Source organism: Hermetia illucens, chromosome 2 (genome assembly GCF_905115235.1).
Source record: "Hermetia illucens chromosome 2, iHerIll2.2.curated.20191125, whole genome shotgun sequence".
In the NCBI taxonomy this organism is placed as follows: Eukaryota; Metazoa; Arthropoda; class Insecta; order Diptera; family Stratiomyidae; genus Hermetia; species Hermetia illucens.
In genome coordinates, this window is record NC_051850.1 from 35,294,543 (window position 1) to 35,310,662 (window position 16,120).

General features: G+C 41.8%; 1 protein-coding gene across 8 annotated transcripts in view; it reads right to left on the bottom strand.

The window, feature by feature from the left end:
- Nucleotides 1-3,580: 3,580 nt before the first annotated feature.
- Nucleotides 3,581-16,120, bottom strand: part of LOC119648046 (cysteine-rich motor neuron 1 protein-like) — an 86,027-nt gene continuing 73,487 nt past the window's right edge. For all 8 annotated transcript variants that reach the window (XM_038049499.1, XM_038049501.1, XM_038049500.1 and 5 more), the window contains exon 3: nt 3,581-5,990. In XM_038049499.1, coding sequence (XP_037905427.1) covers nt 4,912-5,990 — 1,079 coding nt within the window. In that variant the 3' untranslated portion in view covers nt 3,581-4,911. The remainder of the gene's footprint in view (nt 5,991-16,120) is intronic.

Genomic DNA, 16,120 nt, shown 5'->3' on the forward strand with positions numbered 1-16,120 from the left:
ACTGAAGACGCAATTCGTCGGCTTAAAAATTATAAGTCGCCAGCAGCCGATGGAATTACAGCCGAATTGGTTAAATATGGAGGCGACCAATTACACGAAGTGGTTTATCAACTTGTGCTCAAGCTATGCGACAGCAGATCAATGCTTGATGATTGGTAAAAAGGCATTATCTGTTTCATACATAAAAAGGAAGATACCACACAGTGCAGCAATTATAGAGGTATCACGTTGCTGAGTGCCCTCTATAAGGTATTCTCCGTTATCTTGCTAGGCGGAATAGCCCCATACGTCCAAAACATCATTGTCCCATACCAAAGAGGCTTCACTGCAGGTAAATCAGCAACAGATCAGATCTCTCTGCGGCAAGAGATGGAAAACTGTTGGAATATGGACATCAGCTGCACCATCTCATTATCGACTTTCAAGCCGCCCATGATAGCATGGGAGAATACGGTATCCCGACGAAATTGATAAGGCTGACCCTGCCCAATGTGCGAGCCCAGATAAAAGCAGCAGGATTACTCACAAGACCATTCGACATCAACAACGGTTTACGGCAAGGGGATGCCCTATCATGCGTCCTCTTTAACCTCGCCCTAGAGGCCCCAGGTGATCCATGATGCTGACGTAAATGCGAGGGGTACGATCTTCTTTAAGTGTACCTAACTACTGGCCTATGCTGATGATATCGACATCATTTAAAGAATGAGCCGAGACCTACAAACTGCCTTCATCCAGATCGAGCAGGCGGTAACCTGCGCGAGATCTTGGGCTGTACATTAATGATGGCAAGACAAAATATGTGGTGGCAACGTCAGCACCAAAAACCAGCCAACAACATCAAATCATACTGGTCAAACGGGATGAATAAAGACAGGAGACTACAACTTTGTGACCGTTGATAATTTCTCCTATCTAGGGTCGAAAATCACAACCAATAACAGCTATGACGATGAAATCTGTGCACGGTTGTTGGCAGCCATTGGGGCCTATTTCAGCTTACAGGAACTGTTTTGCTCGAAACTTCTCACCATAGGGTCAAAGCTCTTACTGTACAAGACAAAGATCTTGCCAGTCCTCATGTATTCCTCGGAGATTTGGGTTTTAGCAAAAAAAATTGCGAACTCTTGGCTGCCTTCGAGAGAAGAATCCTGCAACGAATTTTTGGCCCCCTCCTGAGGATAGGCGATTCTATAGCCTACATAACGACGAAATCTATGAGTAATACCGACTGTCAGATTGTGCATAAAATCCGGCTCAAAAGGTTATGGTGGGTGGGTCAATTAATCCGCATGGATGAGGTGGATCCAGCCCGAGAAGTCTATAAGGGCAATATCTATGGCAGATCTCAGACTCTGTCTGAGATGGAGCGGTGGGATAGGTTAGGACGTCAAACAGCTTCTAGGGATAGGGAATTGGTGGACCTCGGTGCAAAACCGGGCTGTCTGGAGTTCCTTATTAAATCAGGCCTAGACCGGATACCGGTAGTTGCGCCGTTAATGATGATGAAGAATCCAGACGGTATACTATTATTATGCGGGAGAACTGAAAATGGTTTTCCGTGACGGAGGACGTCCAGGGAGACGCGTACGTAAAATGTTCCAATCGAAAGCAGGTGGAAGGTAATAATAATAATATTTTCCTCCGTTAGGCTATTATTGTTGGCTTACCAGTTTCGCTGGAATTCCCAGGTCAAGTATTACTTTGTACAGTATATTTATTATATACTTATTTCAATACTGTCATATGTCTGCTTAAAGTCTACGTACGGAATATTTGATGGAAACAGATGTTGAATTCCCAGCACTTTTCTAGCATTTGTTTGACCGTTAATAGCTGGTCAATGATCGATGGTTCAATCCGAAAACCAGCTTGGTATTCACCAACCGTCTTGTTGGCTCATAATTGTTCTATTTGGAATTTTTGTGAAGATTTTATAAGGATTAAAAAGTAGTGAGATGTCTCTGTTTTTATCACATGTCAACTTGTCAGCTTTTCTGTGAATAGCTAGTATAGCACTTTTTACCACTCCTGTAATATCTATTGGTGGTTCCAGATGGAGAGAACCAAATTCTGGGAGTAATAATCATAGGCGAGGACAATTCTGACCACATTATCTCCTAGGGTCTGTCCCTATTTTGCTATTAAAATCTCCAAGTATGATTTGGTATCATACCTGACGTATACGAGTAAGTTATCTTTCTCCGACTCTGCAGTCTCCTATATAGTGATGATGAGGCTTAAGTTTTGGAATTTGCCTCGGAAGTTCAGAGTACATAACCGTTTGTCAATGTTACCAAAGCCGATAGCAGCAGGTTTCATTTTTACTCTGACTGGAAAACCTACTCCGGAGACAGGACCGGATTTCCGCTATAATAAACAGTCTTGTCCAGGAAATTGGCCCCCGCTAGCGTTTGTTTGTTTGTTTGCTTGTTACGCTTCGATGTCAGTTTTATATTGGGGCTGGGTATTAGTTAGCAGCTTTCGATCTGTACAGGAAGAGTAAGTTTCATGAGAAAGTTCGCAATTCGTTTGTCCTTTTGCGTTGCTGTGTCTTTCGTTTTTAAATCAATCCAGTCCTAGGCTTCCTTTGTGGGTTCATAATGTGTTGGTGATAGTGGCCATCTCTTGTTTTGATATAAAGGTGCTGGAGGTTTAACAGGAAGTAGGTATTGGTAGCTATTGGTAAAAGCCCACAGTCTCCTTTTGATCCGGGTTGACGTGGGAACTACAATCAGAACCTCGCCGCAGGTAGAAAAGCGATCGGGTTTACACTCATAGCCAACTTTGGAATGACACTGGTGGATGCGAAGTCTATCTAACACCCCTGCCGCAATTAAGAGGTACAGTTCCCAAGTTGTAGAGCACATGTTCATGCATTGAGCCTATAAGGAGCTCGATACGGGCGTAACAAAAACCCCCCAAAAAATGCAAATAACCGAGCCGAAAGTAAATTTTCCAGGAATTTTTCGGGAGCATGTGCTATCCTAGTTCTCATGGTACAGAGGTGAGGTTTTGTGGCAAGAGCAAATTGGTCCCCTGCAGACTCGGGCCTGATTCCTGTTCTTTAGTCTTTGGGCCGGCAACCCTATTTATTGTCTGAAAAGAGTTCGACTTTTGTAGTCGTTAAAATTTATTCTAAAAAGTTTTTCCACTTTTCGACAGGGTATCGCACTTATTTTGGACTCTTAACTCGCTCTGAAGTGCTCATCAGGAAATTGATCCTATAATAATAATGAAGATATTTTTGTTTTTAACAGATTTTACGTTTTTCTCACTCTTTAACGCATTTACTGTTCCTTTCCCCGCTAAAATTGCAATCAGGCAATCAGATGCTTTTCTGGAATTCATCATAAGAGAGTTCTTTGATGGTTTTCCCCTTATTCAATTTTCTAAATAATTTAGACAGCATTTTCCCTTGGAGACAATTCCACTGAATAATCATGCTCTTCAGTTGACTAAATGCCAACAATTAGACAAGTACAATTAGAATCATCGCCAGCCAAATGCGGTTACTTTCCAGGCAAAGATAGTTATTCCAATCTGTAAATGGTGGGGTATCCAAAATAAAATTCCCATATAACGATCGTATATTTTTTTAATTAATACAAACACACATATGTATATTTCACCTTAACTCACTGGATAGTTTATTAATAGTAGTTTACAGATGTTCATTTCCTTTTTTCAGTTTTATCTTTTGAATTGGTTGATAAAATATTTAATTCCTTTCCATGTGCATAAACCCTAGTAGTATGCGTTTAAAACTTAAAAGTAATTATATAGTTTTGAAAAAATAATAATAATAATAATTATGGATAGGATAAAATTAAAAGAAGAAATAACTTACATTCATATATCACAACAGTTCCGTTTTTTATATAATTTATGTCCTAGAAAAGGTGATTTATTTTTATCTTCAACTGAAAATCTTTTTAACTTAATATTTTGAATTTGATTATTTTTACTTTAGTATGTATATCTCGTGTTGAATAATGTTATATTATAAACTAAAGTTTATCCTATGATATTTATATTTTAAAGGCAGTTCATACATTATACAGAATTTTATTCTGTGCAAATTGCGCAGAATTGCATTCTGTGAAAATTGCGCAGAATTAGATTCTGTGCAAAAGTGTTATATATTTGATGAATAAATTATGAAACGACTTATCATATTTTATTTATTTCAATAATGTTTTGATGCTTTTGATACTTCTTTTGTATGAAAAAGGCAAAATTTTGGAAAAAGCTGGATTTTGTATCTTAATTATTGCTAAACAGAATAATTTGAAAAACGCGGACTATTTTTATTTTGTTTTAAAAGATCAAATATTTCCCGTTAAGCTAGGACAGCTTCTAGTAAATAGCATCCATCTTATAGCTACCATGTATTTTTTCCTGCTATTGATCAGTTATTTAATTACTAAATAAAAATAAGTAAATCTTATAGAAAAATTAAATTTTTTTCGTTATAATAGAAATGAGGTATATTTTTCAAATGAATATATTATTTATATGGTCAATAATTATCCGACGATTTGTCAAATTTAAATTTAAGTTAGTTTTGTGGCAAAGATCTAGTTGATATGAATCAATCACTTCAAACTTGACAAATACTCATGTAATACTGACCCTGTGATTGCGAATTTGCAACAGAAGATAAACTTGTAAATAAAAGATTATCGTGAAACGGCACAGGACATTCTCTTCCAGCAATCTTTCAATATTTTTTTCAAAGTTGGTTTAGTTTTAGATTTCACTTTCGATGCATAGTGTTAATGAATCTGAATCTGTTCTTTGAGAGGCTAACAAACCTTTTTATTGATTGTTTTAAACAAAAGAGAAAATTCAAACAAGATTACTTTGAAAATACCTGAATCATTTTTCACTTTCAGATTATCCTTAAACCTACGACGATATATTCGACTTAATTTTATTGAAGTTCGAATCGAAAACCGGTACGGGCCGGTATGATCGTTGTTTGGACCGCTCATGGTAATATAACCCGATGAAAATCATGGCAATCAGCGCCAGGAACGCAATAATTGCATATAGAATGCAATTTTCGTTCTTTGACTCGACAACATGAACGATCCTTTCGTCCTGATTGGCACAAGGCGGCACCACTGGTGATACTCCCTCGGTAATAGTTGGCAATGGGGTAGTTGGAGAAGATGTGCTCACCACTTCAGGCACAGGTTCTACATCAACGCACATCGGACAGCATTCACCGGTGAGCTTCACTTTGTTCGGACAATTCAGGGCCTTGCAGAAGCTCGTCAGGCATTTCTTCTCCCCACTTACGCATTCGCACGTGGTACACTCGTCTTCCTTCCAGGACTCGCCGTTTGAAAATGACCTTTTTAGAGTTTGCGAAAGGCAATTAGCTGGACCGGGGCGAATTTCATCACATGATCGATGGCAAATCCTTTGACCAGCGACGCATTCACAGACCTGGCAATCGATAAGCCATGACCCATTGGTGTTGATGACCTGCGCGCAGTTGGGCTCAAAACCGCAAGTGTATTCCGCACAGCACTCTCCAGGTATGTTTGATCGTGGCTTGGTTTCAATAAGGACCAGGGAAGCGTTGAAGCAGGATGGGATGTGGCAAATTTCATTGCAAACGCACTCAGCTGTGGGGCAACATTGCTCAGTAAGATTACGTTCAGGAACATCTTGACTAATAAGTGGAAGATCCACCGAGTTTGTTGCAACATCCAGTCCATGAGTTGCAGCTGCATCTTCGGTTGTCGGTTGTACAGTGGGAACCCCATCTGTGGTTGGAGTATCTGTAGTTATATTTACAGCCTGTGCGGCGAGATCACGGCGTCTTCTGAGGTTCGTCTGTGACGAATTATTTACATTGCTAGTTTCACTTCCATTAGCAACCACCAAATGGGGTTGTATGATGCGAGCGTTGCTGTCTGGTGGACACTTGATAGTCTCTACGAGTGGACATTGTACTTCTTTACAATCTGGTAGATCTGGAATGAGAGAAATAAAAATAGTGATGAGCTAATTTGCTTCGTAGTACAACAAAGAATGCGATAAGAAAACTAGAACTAACATTAGAAGACCTAAAAAAACTTATCTACCGTAAGGTGATTTGGTGACGGTAGAATAAGGGGCGTCTATCTTATCAGCGAGGCCTTGGATGTTAGTTATTTGGCTTTGAGTGATAATAAAAAAGTTTCTTAGTTTTACAAGACAAATTGAATAGTTTCTGAAAGAAGTGATGAAAGAAATTGTAGTTTTTGATAGTTAGTTAGCAATATATTGGGAAAGATAAGAAACTGATATTTATAATCTTTTGGAAACTGATAAGGCTTATATTTATATTTTTCATATTGGAAGTTGTGTAATAATTGGAACAATATTGAATTAATACGAGAATTTGAATAGATTAAATTCCAAAATGTCTAGCTTTTATTACAGCGTTTTCGCGGAACAATTTGGATGATTTTTGTTGCGTAAAACAAAACCTTATTAAATTGGGTTTACTGTCTGTCTTTTTTTTTCAGGAGGTGGAAATCTTCAAAAGACACTAGTCTAGACAGCGTGTGGGATTTTTACCCACTAAAACCACCCCCGACTCCCTCTCTGCCCCGTGGAACCATCAGCCTATCGCAGTTTGGTTTGGATTGAGTTGACAGCATCCCAATTTTCTTGATGTCCTGCCATTTTCGGCACCAGATTTTCTGGTACCAGCACCTCTCCTAGAGTCCCCTCTAAATTCCTCCTTTCTTCAACAAATCTCGTACAGTGGAAGAATACATGCTCTGAGTCCTCTGTGATTCTATCGCAATTTGGACAATCGGGAGAGGTCTCCAATTTAAACTTGTGCAGGAATTGGCGATATCCTCTATGCTCCGTGAGAAACTCAATCGGTATCATTCCAGGGATGACGAATACTGCATTATCTGAGACAGTCCTGAAAGCAGAGCATACCCTTAGGGCTATCCTCCGGTAGACTGCACTCAGTTTGTTAATGTTAACTGATATCCGCAACGCCTCTCTCCAAACTGGCGTCGCATAGAGCATGATTGAGGTCACCGCCCTGGCTATAAGCAACCTAGAGGTATGCCGTGGCCTCCCACGTTCGACATCATCCTCGTCAAGGCCATACTAGAAGTGGATGATTTATCGGAAACATACTGTACGTGTTGCTTATAGCTGAGCTTCCTGTCTATCACCAACCCCAAGTATTGGATGGTCGGCTTGGAAGTGATAATATGATTCCTGATTCTAATGCAGGCGTAACTTCTCTTCCGGCACTTAGTGATGAGGACGGCTTCCGTTCTTTCCTCCGCAAGTGTCAGACCAGAGCTCTCTAGCCACCTTTTAACAACACTGATTTCCAGGCTTGGGTATAACTCAACATCTTTGGGATGCTTTGCGACAACAACCAGTGCTATGTCGTCAGCGTAGCCCACCATTGTGGCTTCCTCTGGGAGGGAAAGATTAAGTACATCGTGGAAACAACGTACTCTTGGGGTCCGTCATCAGTGTCTCAGAGCCTCCTTTCAGTTAAATAATTATTGACGATAGCAGCGAGATAGGCGGGAATAACAACCTTCGCTAGGGATTCCCGTATTAGATTCCAATTGGCCGAATTGAATACATTTTTCACGTCCAGGGTTACTACGCAATATTTGCTGGTATTACCCTTTCCGTACATTGCATCTTCGGCCAAGCCAGTAACGAATTTGATGGCATCTATGGTTGACCTGGCTTTACGGAACCCATACTGCCGATCTGAAAGGCCGCCTTAGCTCTCAACAACCGGGGGTTATGTATTATAGATTACGCGCTCTAATATTTTCCCCACAGTGTCCAAAAGACATATGGATTGGTATGTGGATGGTTCACCTGGAGGTTTACCAGGTTTCGTCAGAAGTATCAACTTCTGCCGCTTCCATGCCGCTGGAAATATTCCCTCGGGCATGCACGCTTCGAACAACTCAGTGAACATGTCCGCCCAGGATTTCACTGCAAGCTCAAGGGCCTTTTTCGGTACTCCGTCCAGGCCCGGCGCTTTATTGTCTCCTATTCTACAGCAGATCTCCAGCTGCTCCTGTCTGGTGACTGGGAGAATTGCCGTCACATTCAGAGGCGGTTAGAATGGGTTGGTGCTCTCCTCTTGCTGGGGGAACAACCCCTGGATGATTTTCAACAAGAGGGTAGGACACGTGGTCTGCGGAGATGAACAGCCTTTGAATCGTCCCATCACGATTCTATAAGCGCTCCCCACGTCCGCTTCTGAGCAGAGCTCCTTAAACATTTCCTCTTGCTTCGCTGGATCGCGAGCTTGAGGGTTTTGCGGGCTGCTTTACAGGCGCACTCTTTCTGCCTCTTACCGACTCTACCTGCGCCCTCTGAGCCGCTCTTCTGGCTCGTTGGCAGGCTAATTAAAGGCCAGTTAGTTCATCATTCCACCAGTAGTTTGGTCCTCTACTAGGGAATGAGCACCTCCTAGGCATGGACGCGTCACATGCTTTAGCGAGGCTCTCCGAGGTTCCCCGTACATGCAAAAGGCGCGTGTATATTTTTTTCTTCAAATATAGTCATATCGGATATCAAATGAAAGGTCTCGGTTAGTACTTTTCGAAGCCCGTCCTAGTTTTGACATTTGTTAGAAAGGCGGGGAGTGCGCGGGTGCTGAAAATGACCATTTCTTTAAGGGCGCCATTCTCAAAAACTACCCAACCGAAAAATCTGAAAAAAATCAGAATACTGCCACTATATGGTGCCTGCGCTTCGAAATACCTTCCATACCGATATCTGTTCAAATAAAGTTCATAACAGTATATTATCATAATTTTTAGTAATTGGCTGCGAAACCGTCTTTAGGTTCATCCTAGGACCACAAAATTTTGCAGTGATGTAGGCTATAATATAGAGCACGATCTTATCAAGCTTGGTGGAAATCGTACTATGATGAACAAAGTTATAATACGTCAAAATTGTTGTTTCTTTGAAAATTCAAGACTATAAATGTCAATATCAGCCGAAAGTGGACACTCTCACATAATATATGCATAAATTTACGCGCTACGTACTAAGAAATACAGAAAACGCTTCGCGGGGTGGGCTGGACTTTAAGAGACCAAACCTTCCGTTCTTGACGTCCTCCTTGCGCGTTCGGCTTTTCCAAGTTCCTCCTATATACTTTTGACTGCGAAGTTCACCGTACACCAGTCTCCCTCCGATTTCAGTATTTCTCCCAAGATGTTCCGTGGGCTTAGGTTGATTTTTAGGGAGTCTTCTAGGCTCCTCCTATCTGACTAAAATCATTGGAGTATAACATGCTCCGAATCCTCAGATGTGCAACCACATGCAGGATAAAAGGGAAAATTATCTATCTATCGGGATCATTCCCGCAATAATACACGCTGCGTCGCCTGATATTGTTATCGGCACTAAGTGCTAAGTCATATTTACCCTCCTTCGATTACTCTCACATGCTAGTGCTTCCTCTCAAACTGGTGCCGCGTATGGTAGTGTAGAGCGAACCACTCCGGCCACATCTAATCTACGACTATCTGACTGTAACAAGTCAGCACTGATAAAGGGAACAAATAGTTCCCGAAATATCGGTATTTGCAAAATAAAAATCAATACTAGCGAATAGGAAAAACAAGTTTTTATTATTTCAAATAATCTACGACTGTATCTTGGGCCTGCAATGTTAGGCATCATTCGTGCTAATGATACGCTGGTGTTTGCCGCTTTCTCATAGGCATAGTCTTGTTGTCTCTTGAAATCCAGCTATGCTTTTTTGGCGCTAATGGTTTCGTGTGTGTACATTTCAACGTCTTTAGGCTGTTTCGCAACGGTGACGGTGTACTGCTTGGATCCCTCATCCGCATCGTACCAAAGTATCCTCTTCGAGAAGTAACTTTCGAGGAACTAAGTCAAATAATTAGGGACACCCGTTTTAGCCAGTGAGTTTTTTATCCACTTTCAGCTAATGGAATTAAACGCATTTTCGACGTCCAACGTCACCACGGCACAGGATTTATTAGACGACATCGCGTCTCGAGCCAGTTTCAAAACAACGTCTACGGCGTCGATTGTTGAGTGGCCTTGTCGAAATCCAAATTGTCGCGGGAACAGTCTATTGTAGATGGCCCTTTTAAGCATCCTTCCTATCGTGTCGATGGGGCAAGTCGAGTTCGGGAGCAAAACTAGTTTTTGCTTCTTCCACGGGTCGGGGAAAACTCCTTCCATCATGCACGTTTCAAATATGCTGATAAACTAGTCGGGTTTGGTCTTAACAGCAAGTTTAAGAGCTCTATTTGGAGCAGCATCCAGACCGGGTGCTTTGTTATCACCAATTCTGCGGAAAATTTGCGCAAGTTCCTCCTCCGTTACCGCAAGTATGGTGTAAATGTCTAACGCTTGCTTGTGTTGTTTGCGCTCCCCTTTATCCGGGGGGAAAGGTACCTATCTGTCTGTCCGGAACACGCATTTTTCTTCGAGACAGTTGTAGCAATTGACATCAAATTTGGTGGAAAGGTGAAAGCTGTGAACACTCACGCATAGAGTGAGTTACATGCAAAAATGGTGTGTAAATTTTTTTATTATTTTATTTTTATGTATTTTTTCTTTTTTCTATTCTTTATCACAATTTTTATTTATCTACTATTTTATTGCTCTTCTTGAATTCTCCTTATTTTATTTTGTTATTTACCCATTTATCGCTTTTATATGGAAATATACTTCGTCATGAAGTATAATTATTTTTTTTTTCATTTGAGGCCCCCTTCGTCGCTCCTTCTTCTTAGCCCCGCAGAACTCCCATATTTTAGTGACATCCTGCAGAATATTGGCCTGAGGATGTCAAGGAAGGAAGGAAACCTCAGGGGCCGCGCCTCAATAAACATCTGAGGGAGAAAAAACAGGGATCAAAATTGTGATCTGTCGTGGATCTCCCTCGTTCGATCGCGGCACTCGGGTCTGGAGATTTACGCGCGCAGTCGAACCGTCCTTTTTTGGTAAAACAAAACCTTATTAAAATTGGTTTACAGTCTGTATGGCTGCGTGTCCGTCACACGCATTTTTCTTGGAGACAGTTATAGCGATTGACACCAAATTTGGTGAAAACGTGGGAACTGTGAACGCTCACACATACAGTGCATTACATCCTCTTACGTTGAATTTAAGGGGCGGTCCCCATACATGCAAAAGGGATGTGACATTTTTTTTTTCACCAATTATAATCACGTGGGGTATCAAACGAAAGGTTGGTACTTTCCGAATCCGGTCTTAGATTTAACATTTGTTGGAAAGGTGGGGAGTGCGGGGGTCGAAAGTGATCATTTCTTTAACGGACCCATTCACAGAAACTACCGAACCAAAAAAACCCGAGTCAAGAGGCTGCACTATATGGTACCTGGGCCCTGAAATACCGCCCTCCCTCCTGTGGCAGCTTAACTTCCTTTTTTAAAATGCGCGGGGGGGAAGGGGATACTATAAAGTTTTGTCCCGACACGGTTCAGTCGCCATCATGCGTTGGAATAGTGAGGAGCGTGCCTTTGCCGTTGAGGTTTACTTTTCAAGCGGATGTTCGGTTATTGCAACACAGCGTGCATTTCGGAATCGCTTTAATTTAGTCCCGTTGGCTCCCGTCCCAGACCGCAAATCAATTGTTACATGGGTCACTACATTCAGACAAACTGCAAGTGCGACGAAAGGAAGAACTAGAGTCCCTCGGCCCGTTAGATCACCTGAGAACATTGAAGCAGTGAGAGCGTCAATGTTGCGATCTCCACGGCGTTCTGCGCGCAAACACGCATCTGCCCTTGGACTATCCGATCGTTCTGTGAGAAGAATTCTTCGTGATGATATTCATTTTCATCCATATAAGATGGCGATAGTGCAGGAACTTTCAGAACGTGACTTCAATTCTCGGATGAACGCGTGTGAGCTTCTTCTTGATGTCGTTCTCGAGGGTGCTATTGTTTTTTTAGCGATGAAGCCCATTTTCATTTGTGTGGGTCGGTTAACAAACAAAACATGCGCTACTGGGCTGACACCAACCCTCGAGAATTGCATCAAAAGCCTTTGAATCACCCAAAGTTACAGTGTGGTGTGCAATTTCCACAGCTGGAATTATTGGTCCCTGGTTTTTTGAGGAAAATGAGGTTACAGTGACAGTGAATTCGGACCGGTATGTAAACATGCTTCAGAATTTTTTTTCCCACGGCTAGAAAATTTGGATTTGGGGGACACTTGGTTCCAACAAGACGGTGCAACAGCACACACTTCAAGAGCATTCAAGAGCTGTTTTGAGGGAACACTTTCCAGAGCGCCTTATCTCAATTAGAGGCGCTCTCCCGATCTTTCCCCTTGCGATTTTTTTCTATGGGGTTTTTTGAAATCCCGTGTTTATGTGAACCGTCCAAGAACCCTACAAGATTTGAAGACGAACATCCAAGAAGAAATTGCCAACATAACACCTGCTATGCTAACAAGAATCATGACAAACGCCAGAAATCGGTTTACGCAATGTATGGAGAATGGAGGGCGTCACCTAACAGATTTGATCTTCAAAACAATGTAAATAAAAACTTTAGACATGTACCTACATTATAAAAAATAAATAAATATTTTCCGATGCAACAATAGTTTTTATTGAGTTTTGAAAAAAGGAAGTTATGCTGCCGCACCCTGTATTACGTACTACATACTAATGTGTCTTTATATAAGAAATACACTAAACCTTTCATGCCTGAAGAGTCCAACTTCCGGTTGCCCGACTTGTTTTTATTGTAATTTTTCAGGTTTTAGCTCACGTTTTGGTTTATCTCGTTCGGCTCACGCGAATCCCTATGGTTGTGCGGTTATTTTCAACATCCGGTGCGGACAAACGCATCAGTATAAACACGTGAATTTTGTATAATGATACGTGAGGGATCATAGCGCTCAAAAGACCTCCCTCCCCCACAGAGGCGTGCAAGCATGTGTCGACCAAGCGTTCCGATGGAGCTTCAGTATTGGCGACCGTCAACTTTTAAGGTTTTTCGGATAGCTCTTTTCTCTAGGTCGTCTTCGGCCACTCAGGATGATCGTCTGACCATCGCATTACCCATCAGTTCATTACAAAGCCCCATCCAGATGGGGCATTTAACAGAGCAAAATGTAGCAATCGATCACTTTGTTAATAATACGAGGATTTCCAGCAAACTTTTCAGTGTGATGCCTCATATTAAAACTTATATTACTGCATAATTGTACGGATCAAGGATGAATATAGGGGGTTGAAAAAAAAGTGAATTTTCAAATCAAATAATCCACCATTATTAACTATATTTGTGCAGATATCGTAACTTTGAGAACTTAGGGTATTTTGAGGCCAAGATTCTCCATGTACCACCATAATTTTTTTCCAATTTTTCGCTTGGGTAGTTTCTGAGAACAATATCTTGAGGTAATTGACTTCTCTCGGATCTCACTCCTCCCTTTGAAATTAATATCAAAACCAATACACACTGCGGAAACTACTAATCGAAAGCCTACTCTCCATGGTTATATTTGGTATCCAGCTGTTAGGTTAACTGTGGGGGTTCACAGTTATAACCTTTCTACCAGTAGATGTAACCTTTTCTAGGAATAGGGCGTCTGATAGGAAGATGGATGCTCTCTAAATATCACTCTCAGAAAGGGTAATCTATAACAGAATACTTCCGGCTGCCGAAAAGGAAGCCGGCCCCTCTGAGAATCAGTTCGGACGGAAGCAGTTAACCTGATGGCTAACATACCTAAAGCCATACTCGTCAAAGATAAATGCTGTGCTCACTCGATGTGAAGAATGTCTTCAATTTCGCTAAGTGGGGCAAAATATTACCAGTTGCGTATCATTGCCGACTTCTTAGCCGATAGGCTTTTCTTCTGAGAATCAGACGAACGACCGAAATCATATCGACTGACATGCGAAGTCCAACAAAGCTCCTTCCTTGTCCCACTTTTATGGATAATTATGCATTGCGGAGTAGATCCCTCTACTGCTGTGGCCTTCATTGATTTCGCGAACGACATTGGGGTGATGGCTATTTCACGCCTCCTCGAGGAAGTCAAGCTTTATGCGAATGAAGGAGCATTTTTATGAAGGAAAGTCGGGACACAAACATACATCCGCAGCTTTAACTCAAGCATTTCACATGTGCAATATCTAGTATCCAAGGCATATAACATCGAAGCATTGATCACGATAATGCTACCAAATATAGGTAGCGGGAGGCTGAGCCGTCCACTCTTCCTTTACATTATGGAACCCCAGTATGGGCAGATGCCCACATTGGGCGCCGTTTAATCTAACTACTTCCCTTTAATGGAGGGAGGTGGTGAGAATTTCATAGGCTGCGCTTTATAAGCTGCCAATGCAGAGAGAACGTGAGGAAGTAATAAAGTTAATCATACTACTCACGTGCGCCATGGAGACGCTTTTTTATCATTTTTTATCGACTTCGACATTATTAGAATTGTTTGGTTACTGCGATCGTCAGACATATCATCAATGGCCCAACTAGAGGTCTGTGGCTGTCTACAAACAACCTGGCTGCGCGGAGGTCCACCAATTCTATCCTTAGCAGTCGCCTAAAAGCTATCGAAAAGCATCATCCAGTGGTTGAAATAGAAGGAGGAAAAAGACGAGCTTTCATTTTCAGTGTTGCTAAATACACTCCCCATTGACAGATTGGACATGCAACATCATCACCGCATTACCACTTTTACCATTCTTGCAAAAACGGATATCAAGTCTAATGTCATCATTGTCGATAACTCGAAATATAGGGTTGGGGAAAAAGAAATGTCATATTTTGTCAATAGATGACGACACTTAAACATATCTTGTGTGGTACTCATCGCATCGGGTTATACTATACGGCGATTTGAAGACGACAATCTGTGCTACAAGTGTCTCTTTGACAATACTGTGATCGTACGTTTTAGTCTCAGGTTATAGCGCGTCAAAGATGGAGTCCACCAAGCAAGAAGTTCGTCATATTTTACGTTTTTACTATCTGACAGGTAAAAATGCAACGAAGGCGGCCGAAAAAAATTGTGAAGTTCATGGCCCCGATACTGTAACGATTCACACAGCACAGCGTTGTTTCGATCGATTTCGTTCTGGTGTAGAGGATCTCGAAGATACACCCCGTGCTGGTAGGCCAATCATCGTAAAAACCGATAAAATCGTCGAAATCATCCAAGTAGACCTGCATGTGAGCATTCGCTCGATTGGCCAGAAACTGAATATAGACCATCAAACCGTTTGGAACCATTTGCAGGAGATTGGATTCCAAAAAAAGCTGGATAGTTGGGTGCCACATGAGTTGGCGCAAAAAAAATCTCTTGGACCGAATCAACGCCTGCCATGCACTGCTGAAACGGAACGAATTCGACCCATTTTTGAAGCGGATGGTGCCTGGTGATGAAAAGTGGATCACGAACGACAACCTCAAACGAAAAAGATCATGGTCGAAGCATGGCGAGCCGGCCCAACCCATCGTCAAGCCCGGATTGACGCCCAGGAAGGTTTTGCTGTGTGTTTGGTGGGATTGGAAGAATAGGAATAGGAATGGTGTTGTGTTCCACCAGGGCAACGCTCGGTCTCACACATCTTTGATGGCCCGCCAGAAGTTATGGGAGGGCGAATGAGATGTCCTATCGCCCCCACCGTATAGTCCGGATTTGGCACCAAGTGATTACCATCTCTTCCGGTCCATGCAAAACGCTCTTGGTGCTACTAAGTTGGTCTCAAAAGAGGCTCGCGAAAACTGGATGTTATTTATTTGCAAATAACGAGGAGGTTTTTTGTAAAGCGTCAAATTTCCGAATATATAGCCCCAAGATCCAATTATCGATCGATTAATCTAATTTCATCAGAACCTACCACAGTACCATGACTAGTACCGACGATGTCATTCGTCCCATAACCACGCGCTGTAAATTTCAACCTATCAAAACTCTGAGGTCACTGCATACTTATTAGATTGCAACGATACAAAGCCTCTCACCACCTAAATTTGTCAACACGCTTACGCATTTTCATGAAATTTGGTAGCAGCAGCTTCTTTTAATTTATTATTTGTCCCCCTAATTGGCGTTT